At 37.8% G+C, this 24,891-nt stretch overlaps 2 protein-coding genes across 2 annotated transcripts; both read left to right on the top strand.

Annotated features, from left to right (window-relative positions):
* The first annotated feature begins 3,022 nt into the window (after positions 1–3,022).
* On the top strand, positions 3,023–15,975 carry LOC145068172 (uncharacterized). Its single transcript, XM_079015147.1, has 7 exons — positions 3,023–3,178; positions 14,122–14,129; positions 14,232–14,255; positions 14,326–14,331; positions 15,089–15,428; positions 15,543–15,594; positions 15,686–15,975. The coding sequence occupies exons 1-7, from the start codon at positions 3,023–3,025 to the stop codon at positions 15,973–15,975; spliced, it is 876 nt and encodes a 291-aa protein (XP_078871273.1).
* A 1,708-nt stretch (positions 15,976–17,683) lies between these two features.
* On the top strand, positions 17,684–18,103 carry LOC145068171 (uncharacterized). The gene has a single exon (XM_079015146.1). The coding sequence runs from the start codon at positions 17,684–17,686 to the stop codon at positions 18,101–18,103; it is 420 nt and encodes a 139-aa protein (XP_078871272.1).
* The last annotated feature ends 6,788 nt before the right edge of the window (positions 18,104–24,891 follow it).

The following is a 24,891-nucleotide window of genomic DNA, read 5'->3' as shown; positions in this document are numbered from 1 at the left end:
TCAATTCGTGAGAATCTGAGTAGCGAAGTGCATCATCCTTCGAAGCTCTGAGTAGCAAGTTAATACCTTCTTTAACTCAGTCTTGTCTCCTTCATTATTCTTTGTACAATTGTTCATACGAAATATAAAGTTCGTATACTGAGCTGTAGTATACCGTTCCACTTCGTTCACTTGAAACAAAAACCTTTTAGCTTTGCCATTTTTATCTTTTCCTACAAATACTTGCTCACATAGTTTCCCTTTACTTCACTCTGCTTCACCTTCGGATTAAACGGTTTCTTGAAAAACTTTTTCAGTCAATTGTTTGAGTAAAAAGCAACTGCCTCATCATCAGAGTTCATTATAAAACCTTCTTCACCCGAATCCTTTTTCTCAACAGTATCAACCTCATCTACTTTCGAAACAAGAGCCAATGGACCTCCTAAGCTTTGTTTCGACTCTTCCACCATTTCATTAACTTCACTTTCATGAGTCTTCCACTGATTATTCACATCATTCAATGATGAAGTATCAAAGCTTTGTTGATTCTTCACCATCATGCTTACACTTCTCCACTCCTTACGAAGTCCCATCACAAATGTAAGATTGAACTCCATGGAAGACCTTGTAATCCCATAGCGATTACACCTGTAAAGTAACTCATTCAGACGATCATAATAAACTTCAATTGTTTCATTCTCATTTTATCTGAATTCCTTTAGCTCAACCAAGCATTGTTTAACAGAGTTGATCTTCGTTTTCTCACTCCCTTGATATTTCTCTTTGAGAGTATTCCAGATCTCTTTTGTAGTTTTACAACCACGGATGTAGTTATAAACTACAGGTGGCAAAACACCTCTCATGTTTCTCATACAATGCTTCTCACTGTTTTTCATCCTTGTTGCTTGTTCTTCTGCTGCTGAAGTTGATCCAGATGATCCTATACTTTGAGTATTTGGTGGTGGTTGAACACTTCCTTTTATGCAATTCCATAACTCTTCATCCAATCCATTGAGATAGTCTTCCATACGATCCGCCCATTGATCGTAGTAATCTGGAACCAGAATTGGAATTTTTGTTGATGATCCAAGAAGATGAGAATACGATGTCATCGTGTTCAAGTTGAAGTTCGCCATTGTTGTACGGATGAGAATTTTAGGAAAACTTGAGAAATTTGAAGATTGAAATAATGAATTGATCAGAAACTTGAAATCGATCACTCGATTATGCAATTCGAACACAAAATCTAAACAAAACTATAGATCTAAGACGATTTTCAAAATCGAAATGTGTGAAATCTTTTGAGACAAACTTTTGACTAAAAAACGAACGATTCAAATGAAAATCAGATCATTGCAGTTTGAATCCTGCTTTGATACCAATTGTAGATGAATTGAAATGAGTAATCGAATGTAAATCAGAGTAAATCAATCGATGATCTAGAATGAACACACGATGTAAATATTATATGGTTTCAGCTTCAATTACTTTCATAAACTTGAGTACAAAACAAATAGAAGAATCAGGAAAAACTCTCTACCCTACACTCAAGTTCAGACCCTATTTATAGGATCCTGAAAGTACAAAAAATACTAAGGACTAACCATTAAGTTTCGACTGAACATGTGCCTTAGTAAATATATACGAAATTACATAACAAAAACTTCGACTCTTTACAATATTTCGACCCTAACAAAAACGTCAAAGCTTCTTATTGTAAATGGCATTAGGTCAATTTGGAAGGAATGGTTGTTTTGAGTTAGAGTGCATCCTACATATATGTTATTTGTGGTTTCTGTCTTCCCGTTATACATTTCTATAGTAAATGTTCCATTAAGTGTTTGGGGTGTTTGTTTAAGGAAGTGTTCAAATTTATGGCTCACGAAACTTCTCTCCGCACCGCTATCGAAAAGTATGCATGCATATGAGTTATTGAGGAGAAACATACTGGTAACCATGGTGGGATCCTTCATTGCCTCCACATTCCCTATTGCCAAAACCTTTCCCGCTCCTCTGTCATTTTGTTCTTTGCCTTTGGGCACTCCCTCTTGAAATGCCTCGTCTTGCCACATCCGTAGCACGAACGACTCACTCCATCATTAGTGGCTTGGGTGGTTTGTTGTGCTGTTGGCCTATAGAAATGGGTGGTATGCCCCTTCTTGTTGCAAATGTTGCGGTGCATCTCTCGACAGGATCCGTTGTGCTGTTGGCCTATAGAAACGGGTGGTATGCCCCAACATATTGTTTAGCTGGTGCCGTGGTAGTAAGGACGGTGGCGACATGGACGACCACAGTTTGTTGTCTCTTCATAGGCTCTTGATCGGGTTTCCCCTTTTTCTTATTCCTAAACTTTCGTTTGTTGTCTCCCCTTTTTGGTTGTTCAGGCGTGGGGACTATAATGCCCTGGCGGACTCCTTGGTCGATAAGTGTTTGCGCCAAATGCTTGGCACTGTTGTAGGTGCTTCTGTTGGCGGATATGACCATTCCCTGAATCTGAGGGGATAGTCCCTAGATGTAGCGTTCTATTTTCTTGGCTTTTGGGGTGACCATCCCGGGGAACAGAGTTGCCAAGTCGTTAAACCTGGTGGTGTAAGTGGCAATATCAGATCCCGTCATGGTGTGGTCGCACAACTCTTGTTCTAGCTTCTGCATTTTGCTTCTTGGGTAGTACTCCCCCAACATCATGACTTTTAGGTCCTCCCAACTCATGGAGTTGGCCACATAGAGGGTAAGATTTTTAACATGGCCATTCTACCATGATAAGGCTGAGTCAGCAAAGGTACAAGCCACATATTTGACCTTATATTCGTCCAGGCATGAACGGATTTTGAATACGGACTCGGTTTTCTCAAACCATCTTGTCAAGGGGACGACACCGCCGTCGCCATGATAGGTTTTGGGCTTACATTTCATGAATTCTTTGTAGGAGCACCTTTGTTGGTGACCTTTTCTTTCGCCAAGATTGGAACTGTTGGTCCCGCTTTGGCCCCCATTGTCGTTTCCATTCCTGCTCCCATTCGTGTCGTTACTGCTGATTTGTGCCATGGCGGACGTCACTGTGGCTATCATACCGGCTTGGAAAACGGAGGATTCCATCTATGGAGGTGGTGGTGGTGGGGTTGTTGATGTGTTGGAAACACATCTATTGATTCTTCGTGGTGGTATCCTTCTACCACAAAGTTTTAAAGGTGGAATGATGGTAAGTCCTCGATAATGGTCATGAGTCAGGCATTATCGAAATGGAATGTCTCGGTTATGTGGGTATTATATACGCCTTTATTGTAACTCGTAAGCAATTCACAAATAGAAATTTACTATTATAGGTAAACAATGGTATAACAATTTATGAATTTAATAGCAATACCCAATGAAATAAAATGCATGCCAATTTCATTGATAACATATAATAGTGAAAGGTTTTGGAGTAGATTGACTTTTAAGAAGGTCTACAAAAACAAATTGACAGCATAACAACCCCTTGAATCGTGTAATCACTTATTTGTAGGGTCAAACCTATGTACAAGAAGGAGTAGCACCAACGCTTACTCATAAAACCTAATCTATAACAAAAGGTGAGTAGTATAAGCTCTACTCGCGGTGTGCGGTCTCATATGGTCCACTGAATGTAGCCATGAAAGACTGCATCTCCTCCACTCGGCGCTCGACCTCGATCACCCTTTGTTCAAGGGCAACGTGCCTCTCTCTGTACTCCCTGGTCTCCGCTCATGCGGTCGTGAGATCCTCCTGGAGACCATCAATAATCTTGCGGGTCTGGTCGTGCTCCTCGTGTAATCGTCAGAACCGAGTGGCAGTAACCTCGGCGGTGGCACCTATATCCAGGATCTGTCAAGAGGATGCCCTCGCCCGCTCGCCAAGGCGTGTGATCTGATGGATCATGACAGGGAGAGCCCTGTCCGTTGGACCTCCATGGCTAAGGTTGTAAAAGCCTCGCTTCATGCCATAAGGAGAGCGTTGGACTTGTTGATGGACCCACCTCTGTAAATCCTCTGTCCAATGTGGTGGTGGGACCTGGAAGCCTGGTCTGGGTGTCGGATCGCGGACGACATGGGTTGGATCATAAACCTCAGACTCTGCGTCGGAGTTCTCCTCATCCTCCTCCTCTTCTAGGTCCTCCTCGGGATCCTCTTCGGGGTTTTCCTCAATCTCATCTCTTCTGGATCCTCCTCAGGATCCTCTTCGGGGTCTTCCTCAATCCAACCGTCGTTTCCTTGGTTGGGAAAGTAAGGGTGTCTCGGAAAATGAAAACCTGCCATGTCGATTGTGTAAGGATATAGGTATAAGAGACACATAAGGAGTCTAGGTGTATGGTTCTATAGTATTATAACATACTCCTATAGTATTTTAAACTTTATGTTTGATTCTAGAGTTTCTTTATTGGTAAATTTTAGACTCGTTGTTCACTACAACTATTCCTAAACACATGTTAGTCACATATTGCATAAATATAGTTGATCAGACTATATTTATCCCGGATATGATTACATAACTATCTACGCTTAGTCGTAGTGTTCAACTTATCTTAATACTTTTATATTGTTCTTGTTATAAAACAGATCTTGTATGTATGTAGGTACTTATACTTTTATATACCCAAAGTTAGATTTTAAAAGTATACTTTTTACTCAGAGTATTTTAGCCCCATTGTATTTATAGTTGTATATCTTACGTGGTTTGATATACTTAGTTCACTATAAACAATGCTTTGATACCAATCTGTCACTCCCCCAAACCAGAATAGCGGAAACGTCTGAGGGTGGATGACTTCATGAACAATATAACAACAAATTGAATAATAGTGATCAAAGCAACACAAATATCATAATTATAATTCGGAAAATTACATTGTATCTAAATATTGTTTGTTTCAATACCAATTACATTATGACAAAACTGAATAGTGTGACGCTGTAGCGTTCCATCCTCAAAATCTTGTGGTTACCTGCTTAACGAATCCCAGAGAATACAAGTAGGTTTTGAAAAAGTGTCAACAATTAAGTTGGTGAATTCACAAGAGTTTTGTATGAGAAAAATCTGTAATGTTTTCCTTGTAAAATGATAGTGTATGTTTCCAGAAAATCCAATATTTTCTTAAAAATAAGTTGTAGTCTGAAAACCCTAAGACAAAAAATGTATAAGTATCGTAGTACTTGAAAATAGTATTAGGTAGTTTTATTATTATATAAAACTATTTGAACATATGTTAGCCCCGTAAACCAAATGTATTATTGTTATTACCCCATGTGAGTTATTACAACCATGCTAAAACTAGTTGGCCTGCTGCGATGTTCTTCAGGCGTCGGAATGCTTGACAATTGTCACCCCAAAACTACCGGTCTAACTGTAGCTAACAGCTTAGGTGCGGTATTTTCAGTCTCGTATATATCTATACACAAGTGTGATGCTTTCTTACCGAGATTCTAGTTGAAATTCAGGATTTTAGTGTGTACTCTGGTAGGTACGGTGAAGACTATGTCTCACAAAATTGTATCAACAGGTTAGCATATAGTGTAATGAAAACCCCATTTGTAAGTGGAAATATTGTCTTTCCATTTTAAATACATAGTGTAAAATAATTATACCTTTAAATAATTATTTGTATTGTATCCCAAAACGGTAAAATAGTGTCCATGACCATAAACTATACCTATTATAGTTTATTATAAATTTTTTGTTGTATCCATATATATATAAGTTAACATTTTTAGATGTTTTAAAAGACTATATCATATATTTTACATCTAACACAAGTATAAGAACATTAACTATGACATAGTCATTTTACTAGTTTTTGCCTTTCTTGTCGACATTAACCGATAAATTGTAAAATGTAACTTTATAAATCTTATTTGACCCCTTTTGGAGCGTGAGTGGTTAACCGGCATACTAAATGGTTCTAAGCAAAGGTAGCAAAGGGTGACTCAATGTTTGTCATAGTTCGGTGGAGCGTGTGTGGTTTACCGGCACATCGAATAGGTGACCGTAACATGTGAGGGCACCATGTATATTTGCATGGTTATTCACACCCGCTTTGTGATCCTCGGCATCCCAGTCACAAACTAGAGGGGCATATCGAGATTTAAACATGCCATTGAAAAGGTTCAATGAATCTCAAAGAATCTAGGAGTTTTCAATACATTTAAGACTTAATCTGTTTTTCGTTTTTCATGGTGGAAAATTAGTGAATTGTCATTCACTTACCTTCAAATGTTCTGCAATTAGGGTTACGGCATCCCTCTCCCGAGTTGTGGAATATTGTGTTGGGTCCTAGCCTTAATATCTCATTTGGGTGATTTATTAAGGACTCAATCGATCAACTAACTTGAATTTGTTTTCTCCCGTTTTATAGATGTCAAAGTTCGACAACTATGGTCTTCCCAAATCCCGTGGAACAAGCATTTCACATGAAGATGATATTCCACGATTCGATCGAGGAACAAGAGATCATGCTTCACTTCCTCCTCCTCCTCCCATTATTCTCCCTAACCCACAAGATCGAGGAATTGAAAGGTTCAATGTCACTAAAGCCCTATTGGAAATGAAACATGAAGATGGTAAACCCGTGTGTGCCCACGTTCTAGGAATCGCTACTCCGGCTGAAATAACCGCTTTTGAAACTCATGAGCGTGATGCAACGAAGGTACATTGCATCATGATAGCCACTATGAACTCCGAATTCCAAAAGTCCTATGAGGACATGTACCCGTACGAGATGCACCAAGACTTGTTGGAGAGATACCACCAAAACACGAGACAAGAGCGTTATGAGATTTTCACTAACATGATTTCCGCTAAAATGGGTCATGGAGAGTCTCTTACCGTGCACCTACAAAAGATGCAAAGGTATGTCGACCGTCTTCGCAAGTTGAATGTTGACTTTGGGGAAGACTTGGCGATCGACATGGTGATTAACTCTTTGCCTCCAAGTTACAATCAATTTAGGATGACCTACCACATGAACAAAGAAGAGGTCACCCTAAGCAAGCTCCAAGGTCTCTTGAGGGTCGCTGAGAGCAACTTCAAGGACAAGTTTGTTGCACCAACTCCCAATCCACCCGCTGCTCTTGTTTTGGCTATTGGACAAGGAAAGAGAAAGAAGAGGAAGGCTTCTTCTAAGAACCATCGCAAGGTTAAGTCCCGAGATGGTGCCTCTTCTAGTGGGACCAAAGTTGATCCAGCTAAAACTTGCCCTAACCCAAAGGAGGCAGAGTGCCACCACTGCCACAAGATAGGACATTGGAAGAGAAGCTGCCCAGAGTACCTGCAAGCCATCAAGGAAGGAAAGATCAAGTCGTATTTCGCAGGTATATACACAATTAAATCTAACGATTCATCTCATGCTATTTCATGGGTTCTTGATACCGGTTGTGGTTACCACATTTGTTCTAATGTGCAGGGACTAAGAAGAAATAGGGATGTGGAGCCTGGAAGGATAAATCTAATCATGGGGAACAGAAGATCGTCGCCTGTGACCAAGATTGGAGTGTATTCTTTAGTGCTTAGGAATGGTTTATCTTTAGATTTGAACAATTGTTGATATTCGCCAGAAATGGCTAGAAACATCATTTCATTTCATGGTTTGTTTAGACAAGGTTTTAGATTTTCTTTTAATAATGAGAATGGTTCTATTTTGGCTTATCTAAATGGTGTCTTTTATTTTGAAGCTATACCATGTAATGGAATTTATGAAACCGTTATGATTGTAGATAACTTAGGAAATGATGTTTTATGCATGGATTCTTCCAATAGTATGGATAGAGCATCCTTGTGGCATTGTCGTCTTGGACATGTCAACAAGTAGCGCATAGCCCAACTCCAAAAGGATGGAGTGTTGGAGTCATTCGACCTTAGGGAAGATGACACATGCGAGTCTTGTTTACTTGGAAAGATGACTAAGTCACCCTTCACAAGTACGTGTGAAAGGGGTGAGGGTCTATTGGACCTAATACATACCGATGTATGTGGACCGTTTAGATCAACCACAAAGGATGGGAACCGCTTCTATGTGACTTTTACCAATGACTATAGTAGGTATGGGTATATCTACTTAATCAAGCAAAAGTCAGAAACTTTTGAAAAGTTCAAAGAGTTCAAGAATGAAGTGGAGAATCAATTGGGCAGGAAAATCAAGATGCTTCGATCCGATCGGGGAGGAGAGTACATAAGTCTTGAATTCCACGCTTATCTCAAGGAGTGTGGAATAGTTTCACAATTGACGCCACCTAGGACACCACAATTGACTGGTGTGGCAGAAAGGCGTAATCGAACCTTGTTGGACATGGTTCGCTCTATGATGAGTCGTGCTTCACTATCAATCTCTTTTTGGGGGTATGCCTTAGAGACTGCCGCCCATATCCTTAACCGAGTCCCTACTAAGAAGGTTGCCAAAGCACCTCACGAGATGTGGATAGGGAAAGCTACCTCGTTGGCACATATCAAGGTTTGGGGTTGCGAGACTTTCGTAAGACGAGATACTCACGACAAGCTCGAACCTTGTAGTGAGCGATGTATTTTCATCGGCTACCCGCAGAAATCCTTTGGATATCTCTTCTATAGACCGAAGGACAATATTGTCTTTGTTGCGAGGAGAGGAGTTTTCCGAGAGCGAGAAATCATAAGCCAAGGAGACAGTGGGAGGCAAATCGAGCTTGAAGAGATTCAAGAATCGATAGATGAAGGAACCTCTACCACTGGCACTCAACCCGAGGAGGAAACTCCGGTTGAACCGATTGACGAGTCCTTACCTCTTAGACGTTCCGAAAGCGTTAGAGTTCAACCCCAGTTTTATGGTTTTCATATTACTACCGAAGGGGACACGTATATTAGTGATGGTACACTAATAAACCTTGATGAACCTAATTTCTATAAGGAAGCCATGGCAGGCCCAGAGTCTGCAAAATGGAAAGAGGCAATGGATAGTGAGATCCAATCCATGTATGATAACCAAGTTTGGAATTTGGTTGATAATGTGCCCGGACGTAAGACCGTTGGGTGCAAATGGATCTTCAAGAAGAAGACCGACGTGGATTGAAACGTACACACATATAAGACGCGATTGGTTGCGAAGGGCTTTACTCAAACTCCCGGAGTTGACTATGATGAGACCTTCTCACCAGTTGCGAAGATAAAGTCTATTAGAGTAATGCTAGCTATTGCCGCATTTCATGATTATGAGATTTGGCAAATGGATGTCAAGACCGCTTTCCTTAACGGAAAGTTGGCTGAGGATGTTTACATGGCTTAGCTAGAGGGGTTTGTGGATCCAAAGTATCCGAATAGAGTGTGTAAGCTTGAGAAGTCCATTTATGGACTTAAGCAAGCATCTCGCAGATGGAATCTTTGCTTCGATGAGAAAGTCAAAGAGTTTGGATTTGTACGAAGCGAGGATAATCATGTGTATATGTCAAAGCCAGTGGGAGTATAGTAAGTTTCCTCGTTCTATATGTCGATGACATATTACTCATAGGAAACGACATCTCGACTCTGCAGGAAGTTAAGTACTGGCTCGGGAAGTGCTTCGCTGTGAAGGACCTCAGAGAGGCTTCCTATATTTTGGGAATAAGGATAGTGAGAGAAAGAAGTAAGAGACTAATAGGACTTAGTCTGAACACTTACTTAGAGAAGGTACTAAAACGTTTTAGTATGGAAAACTCAAAGAAGGGAGAATTACCAATACAAAGTAATGCCAAGTTGAGTAAGACTCAAAGTCCGAGTACCGAAGCTGAAATAGCAGAAATGAGCCGAGTACCATACGCTTCCGCAGTTGGCTCAATCATGTATGCTATGACTAGTACTCGCCCTGATGTAGCCTTTGCTTTAAGCATGGTTAGTAGATATCAAGGGAACCCTGGCAGAGCCCATTGGATTGCGGTTAAGAATATCCTTAAGTACCTTCGGAGGATGAAGGAATGGTTCTTAGTCCTCGGAGGGAGTGATGACTTGAAGGTGCGAGGGTATAGTGACGCCAGCTTTCAGACCGACAGGGACAATTACCATTCGCAGTCGGGCTGGGTCTTTACCCTGAATGGAGGAGCAGTGACTTGGGAAAAGTTCCAAGCAGGAAACTGTAGCTGATTCAACGTGCGAATCAGAGTACATTGCAGCGAGTGAAGCGTCAAAGGAGGAAATATGTTTGAAGAACTCCATCGGTGATCCTTGAGTTGTACCCGCCATAAAGGAGCCCATGGAAATTTTCTGTGATAATGAAGGAGCGGTTGCCTTGACCAAGGAACCAAGGGATCATGGTAGATCTCGACATATCGACAGAAAATATCACTTTATTAGACATCGTGTAGAAGAAGGAAAACTCGTAATGAAGAGGATATCATCAGAAGATAACCCAACAGATCCGCTTATGAAGGGACTGAGTAGGGTTAAGCACTTGCAGCATGCTAGGAGTATTGGGCTGAAGGATGATATTAGAATAGATTAGATAGTAGTAGAAACGTGTAAGAGATAAATGTAATTAACATTTGATGATTAAATAAAGGAGTATTATTTATGAGTAATGTTACTGTCTTGTGTTAACTGTTTAACTATTGTTTCATTTTTTGCATGTTTTGACTTCCAGAATAATTGAATTTATTAAGAATAATCGAATTATTCAAATTGTCCACAATCGTTCATATGTTGGAAATAGATATGAATGAAGATTGTCATGAATCGGTGTGTAGATTGTCTAAATGGTATTAGACATAGAAAAGGGTTGCTGCAACATTCATGAGTGCTTATGAACTGGTTTTGAGCATTGGAACAAACCCGCGCTTGCTGGAATCATCTTATGGAATATGATATAAATGGGTGATCGCAAGACGATAATATCATATAGTCTTAAAACCTAGATATATGGTTTGTTATTTGTTAATTGGTTGTACATTGATATGCGAAAACAGATCAGTAACTCGGTGTTATAAAACGCATTGTTGTGTATAGTTGATTAATGAATAAGTAAATGCATATAAGTCGAAGTTTATCTGTAACTTTTATCCCAAAAGGGTAAAAGCAATATCTCGGCCGCTCGATGATTTGATTTGACTTATGTGTCGGGCCCGGTCAGAACTGAATTGATGTGTTCGATTAAGTTCTATGTCAAATGAATCGGAGATCGAGAAACCAAAATGCTAGACAAATTATTCCATAGAATTGTCAGCATGATATCTATCAGAGGACTGTACGATCCCTTATCTAAAGGACAAGATTGATTAGATCAGAGTTTGACAGCGTCTTTGAGACCTAAGATTGCAAATCGAATTGTACTTGCGCATATAGTTACTAGACTTATCCAAGTGGGAGACTGTTGGAATTGTGTCTAAGGCTACAACTATATCAGGCAAGTATTTGACCCGATTGTGCATGGTCCTTTTGGGTTGCCTTCACCATAGCAACTTGACAGGATGATTTATTATGAGAGAATGAATACTATTAATATATTATGAGAATAATATAAGGAATAATAATATTGTTATTTGATTAATATAAGTCATAAATTAATTAGAATTAATTTGGTGACTTAAAGAGATTAATTAAATAAGAGGGTATAAATTGTCAATTGTTTGATAGTTACACTTTGGGCTGTAAATCCTTCATGGATAGGGTTGCACGATTTCTAGGGCTTGGGATAAGCCACAAATCGTCCAAGGGCTTATCTTGGAAAGGATTTGGATTGCTTTGAGTAAATATTATCCAACTAGGGTTTAAGGGTGAAACCCTAGGAGCCTTACAAGTATAAATAGACCCTTAGGTCAAGGGAAATCGGCACCTCTACTAAAGCAAAGAAACCCTGGCCGATTTCTTCCCTCTCCTCTCTCTCAAATCATCCTCTTGCTAGTTGGTGTTTGTAAGCCATTAGAGGAGTGACATTTGTGACTCTAAAGCTCCAAGAACAAGAAGATTAAACAAGTGTTTCAAGGTATGCTTCTAATTCTGATTTTGTATTGTTCTTATACTCCATTACTTATTAGAAGTCTTGGATCCAATGCATGTTTAATTAGAGAAACCTAGATCCAAGCATCAGGGTTTGCATGTGCACATAGGAATGTTCATATGGCCAAAACCCATCAAATTTATGTGTACGAAACAACATATTTTTGGATAAAACCCAATAACATTGTGTCATAACCTAGTTATGACCATTTTGCTAGAAAACCCACTTTTACATAAAATAATACATTTTACGTTTTTCTTTTTGTAAAACTAAGTCTTTGATATTTTTTACTAGTTTCAAGATATATGACCCAAATAACGTGTTTTAGTTTATATGCCTCAAAATGGTGTAATAACTAGGTTATAACCATTGTTGCTAGAAACCATATTTTGTTCATAAAAACTCTAATGTTTATATTTTGTGGTTATAACTCTTTCTTAAGAAGCATAAAACATGTTTATACTCTTTCTTCTTAGTTTTGCATTTCAAACCAACATACCACATATAAATGTTCAAGTAACTAAGAAATACCACATTTCATGCAAATAATACTTTGTACACAACACATAGATGAAGAATGCATGACAAATTTAGTTGTTACACAAGGTTTACTTGTATCCCCCCTAAAATATGAAAATCTCAAAAATAAGGGGTATCAACTCACCTTGAGTGTGTTTATGGTTGGAAAAAGAGATAAAAATGAAGATCCTTAAGCTTAGAAAACTTGAAGATGGTTGAAGAATACTAAGAGATTTGGAAACCCTATGGTTAATAACACATGATAATGTGTGTGAATGGATTGAAACTAGTATATTAGTGAGTAGAAACACTAGATTGTGGAGGAAATACTTACGAAAATCTTAAGAACCAATTTGAAGGGATAAAGCTATCGACGATTGGAGCTTTTTCTTGAGAGAAAGAGATGAAAATAAAGATGATGGTGTGGGTGAGGGCCTCTTCGACCGGATTTAAAAAAAGAGGGGAGAGGGGTGGGGTGGCATGTATGAATGTGAATTGGTCAAAACTTTGTTGGAAAGGATGAGACAAGTTATGGTAAAGTCAACTCTTGTATTTATTATTTTTATTTTTTAATAAAACTGTTGGCCTTTTTATAAAAGGGATGATAATTTTATAAAAAAGTGTGGTAAAATAATGCCAAATTACTAAATTTTGTATCATAAAATTTTCAAATTATCACAAACCATAATATCATCAAAAGTATTTGCACATGGTTTTATAAATATGATTTATACCAAAATAATATGTACTTGAATTATCCAATTTTCGCATTGTTAATCCTAAATAGGATTGCTATTCAATAATTGATGAAAAGCAACATACTTTGTATTAATATTTGTATGTTTTACATTCTGAACACTAGCAACATAACGTTTATCCTAAAATCCTAATACTAGTCGAGTTGACTTGGTTGACTAGTTGACTTTGTTCGACCCAGAATTGACAGTTGTCATACAAGCTCTACTTTCGACGACCTTCATACCTATGTGAAGGTGTCAGCGAGTACAAGAATTTTCCTTTAAATGGTTTTGGCTAATTCTAACTTTTATTTTTAGCCTATCTTTTTATACGCTTAATGTAGTGGCTAATTTGATGAGGGGCATAGGGTTGCACCGGCAACACCTGCTTTTCCGGCAGACATTAGAAAAATTTTCGATCTTTTTACCTCTTGTGGCACTACGTAAAAAAAACTGGCAACTACTAAAAAAGGGCAACTACTTAAAAAAAATGTAAACACATTGGATCAATTAAGCCCCAATAATTAGTAGCACAAACACATTTTTATTTTAATCCACATAATATTAGCCTAAAAGAAAAAGAATAGGAGAAAATAGCGCAAATTAAACAATTATCTAATTGTTCAATTGGGTCCAACAGTCCAAGTCTCAATTCCTTGAATCAATAAAACAAAAAAAACGTGTATCCTCGTTTATTTTCCTTCTGTCCTTCCTCACATTCGACAATCGACGACTTCTTCTTCGAGTTCGACCGATAATCCACAAAAATCGATTTCCAACTTCCAAGTGCAAAAAAAACTTCAATCCAAGGTCCTAACCCTAATGAAGCAAGTAAGTATTCCTAAATTTCTATGGTTTTCGAATTTATAGTTCTAATTGCTAAGAAAAAATTAAAATTGCTATTGTTTATAGGTTAAAATTGCTATAAAGTTATTGGATATTTAGATGATTTGGTAAAATTGCTATGTTGTTATAAAAATTATTGTTTGATTAGTTGTAATTTCTATGATTTTTATTGAATTGATTGTTTGATATGTTAAATTACTATGCTTTAGGTTTACATGTTATTGTTTGATTAGGTATTAGGTGAAAATTCTATGTTTTATTGAAGTTATTTTTTGATTAGGTTAAACTGTTATGTTTTTATAGGTTAAAGTAAGTGGTTTTTTTACCAAAAGACCAAGATCTAATCCTAATGAAAGTGGTGAAGGATGTTCCTAAATACCAATCACCAATCCATCAATCCCTTTCATATCTAATTCTAATGCAACCCCACAATCACCAATTAATCAACCCCTTCGGTTTCTAATGCAATTCCACAAACACCATGCTCTAATGAACCTAATTATAATGTTGATTTGAAAGATCTTCCAAAGGACCCGACGAATAGGCCAAAGATTACAAGTTACAAATCAAATGTAAGAGATGATGTAAGAAGAGCCTATTTGCTTCAAGGACCTTGTCAAATAAGGTTACATAAGTTTCCAAAAAAGAAAATAGGTGATAGAGTTAGAAGATTCGTTCCTTCATGGTTGGATGATTTTGATTGGTTAGAATATAGTGTGAAAAAGAATAGAGCATATTGATTATATTTTTATGTGTTTGGAGACCTCATGAATCAAAGAGGAGGGAGAGATGCATTTGTTTCCCAAGGTTTTGATACTTGGAATAAGCAAGATGAGTTTTGGACTCATGTAGGTAGTGTTGATAGTTTGCACAACAAAGCAAGAGAAAAGTGTGATTTTTTATTGAGAGAAAACTAAGCTATTAATGTAGTCTTGAGGAGGCAAACCGAAGTAGAGGACCATAGATATAAAGATCGATTACGTGTTTCTATTATTGTTGTTAGACTTTTATTGTAAACCGATTTACTGTTTCGTGGTCATGATGAGTTGGTTAACTTGGGAAATAGAGGGCTTTACATTGAAGTGTTAAAAGTCATTCGGGAGACTGAAGATATTTTAAACAATACTTTAGAAAATGATCCTGAAAACAATCAACTTATTCCCCCTAAAATTCAAAAAGAACTTGTACAATGTTTTGCACAAGAAGTCCTTTTGAGTATTCGCCAAGAGATTGGTGTAGATGTATTTGCTTTATTGGTTGATGAATCTAGTGGTGTCTCGAGAAAGGAACAAATGGATATTGTTTTGCGATATGTAGATAGTCTTGGCTTTTTGAAAGAAAGATTCATAGGCATTGTGCATGTGAAGGATACATCCTCTTTGACACTAAAAAACGCCATAAATGAAGTACTTACAAGCAACAAGTTGAGTTTTAGTCTACTAACTTTTTTTTTATTTCAATTTAATTTAATTTGCTTTATGTGTAATATTATATATAATATTTTTTAATTTTTTTAATAGACAAGAGGACAAGGTTATGATGAGGCTAGCAATATGCGAGGGGAATTCAATGGTTTGAAAGCTTTGATATTACAAGAGAATGACAAAACTTTTTATATACATTGCTTTGCACACCAAGTTTATTTAGTGGTTGTGGAATTCAGTTAGTGAATTTTTGGAACAAATTTCATTGGTGGTTAATTTTGTTTGTGCCTCTGGTAAAGGAAAAGACTTACTACGGGAACAAGCAAGAGAAAGGGTGCAAAAAGGCTTGTGTAGTAGTGAACTTGAAGCCAGGAGAGGGTTAAATCAAGAGACTACACTTGTTCGAGCGGGAGATTCAAGATGGGGTTCAAATTTCAACATACTCACAAGTTTAATGAAGTGGCTTGCGGATGTTCTTATAGTTTCAGAATTTGTGAAAGTGGATGGAGGGTCATTGGCAAACCATTAACAAGCGTCCAAAATCTTAGCATATTTTAAATCTTATCATTTCGTTTTTTTACTTATATATGATGTATGATATTTTACGCCTCAAGGGTACATTATCAAAGAAACTTCAAAAAAAAAAAAATTTAGACATTTTAGAAGCAACTTCGATGGTTAGAGGGACAGTGGACGCATTGCAATCTTTAAGAGACACGGGGTTTGCTAGCATTTTGCCAAAGATATCCTCTTTTGTCAAACACACAATATTGCTACTTTGGAAATGGAGGATATTTATGTTGGTGCAAGAAACCGTACGACCACAAAGACCAATAGATTTTATTTTGAGGTTGAAATCTTCAACACAGTGAAGAATATCGGGATCGATTTAGTCAAACAAGCACCCAGTTACTAGAATACATGGCTGCTTTGAGCCCTTGTGATTCATTTGCACAATTTGACAAATAAAAGTTGTTGAAGTTGGCTAAGTGGTATAAGTATGACTTTGATGATTCGGATTTGATAGATCTTGAATGGCGACGTATTTTTTTATCGTTTGTCACATATAGAGTCTAAAAAATTATGAAACAAATATATATATTTAATTATTTAGTGTTCTAGTGGCTACAATTTTGAAGGTGGGGTGCAATAGTTTTTCATAGCTGTGGGGACCTCACCAAAGTCTACACACCAAATAGTATGGTATTTCCAACCCGTGGTGCCACATGGAACGATCTACATGGTATGGTTATGATACTTTGTTTAGTTTGAAAATAAATATTTTCTTTTTTAAAAACAAAATAAAATAACAACACTTATTATTTACCAAAGGTGACAATTTCATTTAAATTATTTTTATGCTTGTGGTGTTTAAAAGTTGCATTATTCGTCCCCATGCCACATGAAATGACTTATTTGTCTTATATAATTACTTTTAAAAAAAATTTCTTAAAATTAATTTAATTAAAAATAAAATAAAGTAAATACATGCCACCCCCACCCCACAATTAGTCCTCTCTTTTACGTTTAATTTCATTTATGAAAGGGTCGAAGGAAACATGATGGTCAGTTGTAGTTGTGATGGTGGGGATGAAAGAGAAGTTGGAGCATAGCTTTAGTCTACGGTGGCACCGATTGTTGTTCTGGCCTTTCGATTTATTTGAAGATAAGATTTAGACTCTCTCTGTGATCCTCCATTGTCGCTTCATGTATTATTTAGCTTAATCATCGGTAATTTCAGTTCTGATTTCAAAAGCCAAGAATGATTGCAATTCTTATTTTAACAACTTAGAGTGACTTCAGTTTTGATTTTAGATGTTGACTAGCCCTTCATCGATTTAAAAAATTGTTGGACAAACTTCCATCAGCTATTTTCCTATCAAGTTAAACCAACCTTCTTTTAGTTCGAACTTGGGGGTTACAGGGGGCAGCATGCCCCCGTCCGGGGTTCGGGGCAGAGCCATTGATTCGTTGTTGCTGTAGCAGTCGATTCGTTGTTTCTATAGATAGTATTCGTTGTCGATGTGTTGATTCATTGATGTTGTTGATTCGTTGTCTCTGTTGATTCGTTGTCCGATTGATTGCTTCCACTGGTTTGTCACTCCTTTCATTCTTAGATTGCTATATTGCTATTATGGTTATTTATTCATTGTCAACATGACTAGAAAGGATGATTCTCTTCAGTCAGTCAGTACTCGTCTAGATGGAAAGAATTATATATATATTGGAGTGACGTTATGGAGAACTTCCTTCGTGGGAAGAATATGTGGGGCTATGTCACTGGGACTAAAGCAAAACCCTTGGTGCCTCAAAATGAGAATTTTGATTTGTTGATTGATGCTTGGGAGACTGATAACTCCAAGTTCATTACTTGGATTAATAACTCTATTACTCGGTCCATTGGTATGCAGTTGGCCAAGTATGACACAACGAAGAAAGTTTGGAATCACTTGGAGAGACTGTATACTTATTGCAACTTTGCTAAACAATACCAGTTAGAATATGATATTCATGCCCTTCAACAAAATGACCAGAGTATTCAAGATTTTTATGCTGTTATGTCTGATCTGTGGGATCAATTGGCTCTTACCGAATCTAAAGAGTTAAAAGATTTTGAGCCTTACATTGTGAGGAGGGAAGAACAACGCTTGGTCTAGTTCTTGAAGGCCTTGCGTTCTGATTTTGAAGGTCTACGTGGAACAATTCTTCATCACTTTCCTCTTCCTTCAGTTGATTCTGTTGTCCATGAGTTAATTGTAGAAGAGACTCGTATCAAGTCTCATGCAGATAAAGGGTTTAAAGCAACCTCTATTTCTACTCTGGCTCCTACTGTGCTTGCTGTTTCCTCTAATCAGTCTCGACAAACTTCAAGGGTTGCTTATGATGAGTGTGCATTCTGCAAACAGAAAAATCATTGGAAAGCTCAGTGTCCATTGTTAGTCAACAAGGGTAAATCTGGTCAGCCTCGGTCGGGACAACAAAATAGGTCTGGTCAACAGAAATTTTAGCCATGTTCCTCTGGTACTCCTTCATGGACCCCTCGTCCTCCACAGTTTGTTGTTGCTACTATACCACCAATTGATACAGATTTTGTTGGAAACATGTCACCATATGCATTGGATCCCAAGGTGTTTGAGAGTTTCAAACAATATTTGGCCTCTAATCCCACTGCTATGTCTACATCTACGTCTCACTCTAGTCCTACTTCATCTAGTACTTCAGGTATTCCCTCATCTTTTTGGATTTTAGATTCCGGTGCAACCCATCATATGACTCATCATTTGTCATCATTTACTTCTTTGTCACAAGTGTCATCTATTTCTATTAAGTCTACTAGTGATACATCTATGCTAGTTGAGGGTGTTGGGTCTGTCTCTATTTCTGATATCACTCTCCCTGATGTTTATTACATTCCCAAACTCACTTTGAATCTTGTCTCAGTCAGTCAGTTTTGTAAGTCTGGTAACTGGGTGTTCATTTCTGATTCTGTCTGTGTTATATAGGATCAACACACCCAGAAGGTGATTGGGATCGGCCGTAGGGTGGGGGAACTGTATGTCTTGGAGGTTCTCAAAGTATCTGTAGTTGCTGCCTCCAACATTGATTTATCTTCTTTCTGTTTGAGTCCTTTGTCATCTGAGTTTTATGATATTGCCATATTTATACCTATTTTTAGGCAATATTTATGTACATTTTTATTGATAATATGTTTAGAATAATGGTACTTATGACTTTAAATTGTTATTTTCAGTCAATTAAAAGGATTTTCGAAGATAGGGACCAAAAGTGACAATATGTGGAACATGGGTGGCTTGGAAGACAAGAAAAGAATAAATCCACGATAAATACTGAATCCACGACGTGGCAAAGTAGGCGACGACGTGGCATGGGGTTTCCAGAAGATAGACATCGCGACGCGGAGGATTCCTTGAAGGATACGGATAGCTTGAAGCCCACGACGTGGCACTCCTCTGGCCACGACGTGGCACGAGTTTTTGGAGATTATTTAAGTTCTCCTGATTATTACGAAAGGAAGAAGTTTTTGGTTGAAGAAAAGAATTCCAGGAGATGACTCAGAGCGAAAGAAGGGTTCTGGAAGAAGGTTTTCAACACCGAAAAGAATAGAGGTTTATATCTTGGTTAAATTAGAACATGTATTTTATTACTTTTAGCTGTGTTGGTTTAGTTGCTAGGATGAGCAGCTGAATCTAGCTACTCTTGTTAAGCTAGATGAAGCTTCAACCTTTTGAATAGTTCAATGTTTATGGATTGGGTTTAGTTGGTAAAAAATTGCTTGTGTTTGATTTGTATAACCTCGCATGCTATTATTTGTTTATCTAATTGCTTGATTGCATGTTCTGTGTAGCTTAGTGACCATTAAACTGCATGAACCTGTTTACCTAATGATTTAGTGAACATTGAACTGTTAGAGCTAGGATTGACCAATCTAAGTTAGTAATTAGAATAAACAAAGCTTAGCTGTGCTAGAGAACGTGTATTGTGATCATAATTGCATTTATATTACAAATCTTACATGGTATATTTACATTCATAATTAGTTCTGTGTTTAATTATGTGTGAACATACCTGATTTGACATGAATTAGTTAATTATTGGTAAGTTAGAACTAAATTACTAATACAACTAAAAACCAACTTAATAAACATTAGCTAGCCATAAGGGAGAAGTGGATTCAAACTAAACGAGAGTGTGTTTTTAATTATTGAATTTGAATTTAAGTTCATATGATCTTGTAAAATCAGGTAAACCCCTTTTAAACTTGTTAATAAATTAGGTTAATTTAATAGTAAGTAAATTAATTAGAACGCTGTTCCTTGTGATCGACACCCGACTTACCCAAGCTATACTGTAATCTGACTAGGTACACTGCCTATAAGTGCACAGTTAGTTAAGTTTGTTAGGTTATAAATATTAAAATTACTGAGTACTTTTGTGCACATCATTTTATCTTTGGCATTCTCGTTTGTGACATGTGTTTGTATCATGTTTGAGTTTTTTAGCATCTAGTGGTGTTTTGGTTCATTTAGATACTTCTGATATTTCTGATTGTAGTGGTTGTAAACTGGAAAAATTCTCTGCTTTACCTTTCAATAAAATTATGTCTTGTTCTACTGCTCCTTTTGACATTATTCATTATGATGTATGGGGCCCTGCACCAGTATCCACAAAGGGTGGGTCAACCTATTATATATCTTTTATAGATGATTATACTCGATATACATGGGTTTATCTTATGAAACACAGATATGATTTCTTTGATATTTACAATAATTTTAGAGCTCTTGTTAAAACTCAACATTCTACTATGATTAAGTGCTTCAGGTGTGACCTAGGGGGTGAATATATGTCAAATGATTTTACTCAGTTACTCGCTTCTAATGGTACTATACACCAATCCTCGTGTACTAACACACCTCAGCAAAACGATGTGGCAGAACGAAAACACCGTAATATTGTTGAGACTAACCGCTCATTGCTCCGGTGTGCACAGATCCCTAGTGCCTTTTGGGGAGTAGCAATCCTAACTGTTGTGTATGTGATTAATCGTATCCCTACTTCATTGAATTCAAGAATGTATCCTTTTGAGAAGCTATATGGCCATCTACCAGACTACTCTTCCTTTTGAGTTTTTGGATGTACTTTTTTTGTTCTTCATCCTTATGTTGAGAGGAACAACTTGGGGCCAAAATTGCTATTTGTGTATTTTTGGGGTATGGTATTGGACAGAAAGGATACCATTGATATGATCCTATTGATGGGTTTGAGCCACAAGAATTTTCCTATGTGCATATGCAAACCCTAATTGCTTGGATCTAGGTTTCTCTAATTGAACATGCATTGAATCCTAGACTTACAATACTAGATCTAATGTAAACAATTGATTCTAATCATATGAATTAGGATCTAGAACAATACCTTGGATTACTTGCTTGGTACTTCTTCTTCTTGGAGCTTAGAGTAACAATTGTCACTCCTCTAATGGCTTACAAACACCAACTAGCAAGAAGATGATTTGAGAGAGAGAGAGAGAGAGATGAGAAATCGGCTCCAGGGTTTTCACAAAGATTTAGTGGCCGATTTCTCCAACCCTAAGGGTCTATATATAGTATGAGCTCCTAGGGTTTCACCTTAAACCCTAATTGGATAACTTAGCCTCAAAGCAATCCAAAGATCCTTTTAGATAAGGCCTAGGACGATTTTTAAGATATCCATATCCCTATAATCGTCCCATCCCATATCCATAAGGATTCATAGCCCTAAACACAACTATCGTACATTTGACAGTTTATGCCCCTTTATTCAATTAATCTCTTTAAGTCACCGAATTAATTCTCAATTAATATATGACTTATATTAATCAAATAACATTATTATTCCTTTAATATATTATTCTTATAATACATTAATAATAATATCTTTTCTCTCTATATAAATCACCTTGTCAAGTTGCTATGGTGATGGCAACCCAAAAGGACCATGCACAACCGGGTCAAGTACTTACCAAATATAGTTACAGCCTTAGACACTAATCCAACAGTCTCCCACTTGGATAAGTCTAGTAACTATATATGCAAACACAATCTGATTAGCAATCGTAGCTCTTAAAGACGCTGTCAAAATGTGATCTTATCAGTATCTTGTCCTTTAGATAAGGGATCGTACAGTCCTCTATTTAGATATTATGCGGACAATCTTATGGAACTTATTTTCCAGCAATTGGTTTCTCTATCTCAGATTCATTTGACATAGAACTTAATTGAACACATCAATTCAGTCCTGACCGGGCCCGACACATAAGTCAAAACAAATCATCGAGGGGCCCTGATATCGCTTTTACCCTTTTAGGATAAAAGTAACAGATAAACTTCGACTTATATGCATTTACTATTTACTAATCAATCATACACAACAATGCGTTTTATGACATCAATTTACTGATGCGGTTTCGCATTATCAATGCACTACCAATTAATAAACAATAAACCATATATCTTCGTTTTAAGACAATATGATATTATCGTCTTGCGATCACTTGTGTCTCATTCCAACAAGTGATTCCAGCAAGCGCGTGTTTATTCAAACGCTCAAAACTTGTTCATAAGCACTCCTGAACGTTGCAACAAACCTTTGCTATGTCTAATTCCTTTTAGACAATCTACATACCAATTCATGACAATCTTCATTCACACCTACTTCCAACATATGAACGATTGTGGACCATTCGAATAATTCGATTATTCTTAATAACTCAATTATTCAAGAAGTCAAATCATGCAAAATGAAACAATAGTTAAACAATTAACATAAGAAAGTAGCTTTACTTATAAATAATACTCCTTTATTTAATCATCAAATGTCAATTACGTTTATCTATTCTATGTTTCAAAACCTATCTAATCTAAACTAATATCGTCTTTCAGCCCAATGCTCCTAGCGTGCTGCAAATGCTTAACCCTGCTCAGTCCCTTCGTAAGCGGATCTGCTGGGTTATCCTCCAACGATACCCTCTTTACTACGAGGTGTCCTTCTTCTACTCGATGTCTAATAAAGTGATATTTTATGTCGATATGTCGAGATCTACCATGATCCCTCGGTTCCTTGGTCAAGGCAACCGCTCCTTCATTATCACAGAAAATTTCCATAGGCTCTTTTATGGCAGGCACAACTCCAAGATCACCAATCAAGTTCTTCAACCACATCGCCTCCTTTCACGCTTCGCTCGCTGCAATGTACTCTGATTCGCACGTAGAATCAGCTACCGTTTCTTGTTTGGAACTTTTCCAAGTCACTTCTCCTCCATTAAGGGTAAAGACCCAGCCCGAATGTGAACGGTAGTTGTCCCTGTCGGTCTGGAAGTTGGCGTCACTATACCCTTGCACCTTTAAGTCATCACTCCCTCCGAGAACTAAAAACCATTCTTTGGTCCTCCGAAGGTACTTAAGTATATTCTTGACCGCAATCCAAAGAGCTTTGCCCGGGTTCCCTTGATATCTACTGACCATGCTCAAAGCAAAGGCCACATCAGGGCGAGTACAAGTCATAGCATACATGATTGAGCCAACTGCGGAAGCGTAGGGTACTCGGCTCATCTCAGCTATCTCGACTTTTGTACTCAGACTTTGAGTCTTACTCAATTTGGCATTACTTTGTATCGGTAGTTCTCCCTTCTTCGAGTTTTACATACAAAACCGTTGTAGTACTTTATCCTAGTAAGTATTCTGACTAAGTCCTATCAGTCTCTTACTTCGTTCTCTAACTACCCTTATTCCCAAAATATAGGAAGCCTCTCGGAGGTCCTTCATAGCGAAGCACTTCCCGAGCCATGACTTAACCTCCTGCAAAGTGGGGATGCCGTTTCCTATGAGCAGTATGTCATCGACATACAAGACGAGGAAGCTAACTATACTCCCACTAGCCTTGACATATACACATGATTCATCTTCACTTCGTACGAATCCAAACTATTTTACTTTCTCATCGAAGCAAAGATTCCATCTGCGAGACGCTTGCTTAAGTCCATAAATGGACTTCTCAAGCTTGCACATTCTATTGGGATGCTTCGGATCGATGAAACCCTCTGGCTGAGCCATGTAAACATCCTCAGCCAACTTCCCATTAAGGAAAGCGGTCTTGACATCCATCTGTCATATCTCATAATCATGAAATGCAGCAATGGCTAACATCACCCTAATAGATTTTATCTTAGCAACTGGTGAGAAGGTCTCATCATAGTCAACTCCGGGAGTTTGATTAAAGCCCATCGCCACCAATCGTGCCTTATACGTGTGCACATTCCCATCCAGGTCGGTATTCTTCTTGAAGATCCGTTTGCACCCAACCGTCTTACGTCCAGGCACATTGTCAACCAAATTCCAAACTTGGTTGTCATACATGGAATGAATCTCGCTGTCCATCGCCTCTTTCCATTTTACAGACTCTGGGCCTGCCATGGCTTCCTAATAGCTCTTAGGTTCATCTAGATTTATTAGTGTACCATCACTAATATACGTATCCCCTTCGGTAGTAATATGAAAACCATAAAACTGGGGTTAAACTCTAACTCTTTCGGAACGTCTAAGAGGTAAGGACTCGTCAATCGGTTCAACCAGAGTTTCCTCCTCGGGTTGAGCGTCAGCGTTAGAGGTTCCTTCATCTCTCGACTCTTGAATCTCTTCAAGATCGATTTGCCTCCCACTATCTCCATGGCTTATGAGTTCTCGCTCTCGGAAAACCCCTCTCCTCACAACGAAGACAACATTGTCACTCAGTCTATAGAAGAGATATCCAAAGGATTTATGCGGGTAGCTGATGAAAATACATCGCTCACTACGAGGTTCGGGCTTGTCGTGAGTTTCTAGTCTTACGAAAACATCACAGCCCCAAACCTTGATATGTTCCAACGAGGGAGCTTTCCCTGTCCACA

This window comes from Lactuca serriola, chromosome 8 (assembly GCF_051521515.1).
Source record: "Lactuca serriola cultivar US96UC23 chromosome 8, Lser_US96UC23_V15, whole genome shotgun sequence".
Lineage (NCBI taxonomy): Eukaryota > Viridiplantae > Streptophyta > Magnoliopsida > Asterales > Asteraceae > Lactuca > Lactuca serriola.
Note: the sequence above shows the minus strand (reverse complement) of the source record. Positions and strands in the feature narration are given on the sequence as shown.

What these genes read in the sequence shown, in the direction of transcription:
- LOC145068172 (XM_079015147.1), top strand. Translation starts at nt 3,023, where the DNA reads ATGGCGGACGTCACTGTGGCTATCATACCGGCTTGGAAAACGGAGGAT. An exon ending in TAAAAAACGCCATAAATGAA is followed by an intron (nt 15,429 to 15,542) that starts GTACTTACAAGC and finishes TTTTTTTAATAG; the next exon opens with ACAAGAGGACAAGGTTATGA. An exon ending in TATGCGAGGGGAATTCAATG is followed by an intron (nt 15,595 to 15,685) that starts GTTTGAAAGCTT and finishes TGTGGAATTCAG; the next exon opens with TTAGTGAATTTTTGGAACAA.
- LOC145068171 (XM_079015146.1), top strand. Translation starts at nt 17,684, where the DNA reads ATGGAGAACTTCCTTCGTGGGAAGAATATGTGGGGCTATGTCACTGGG.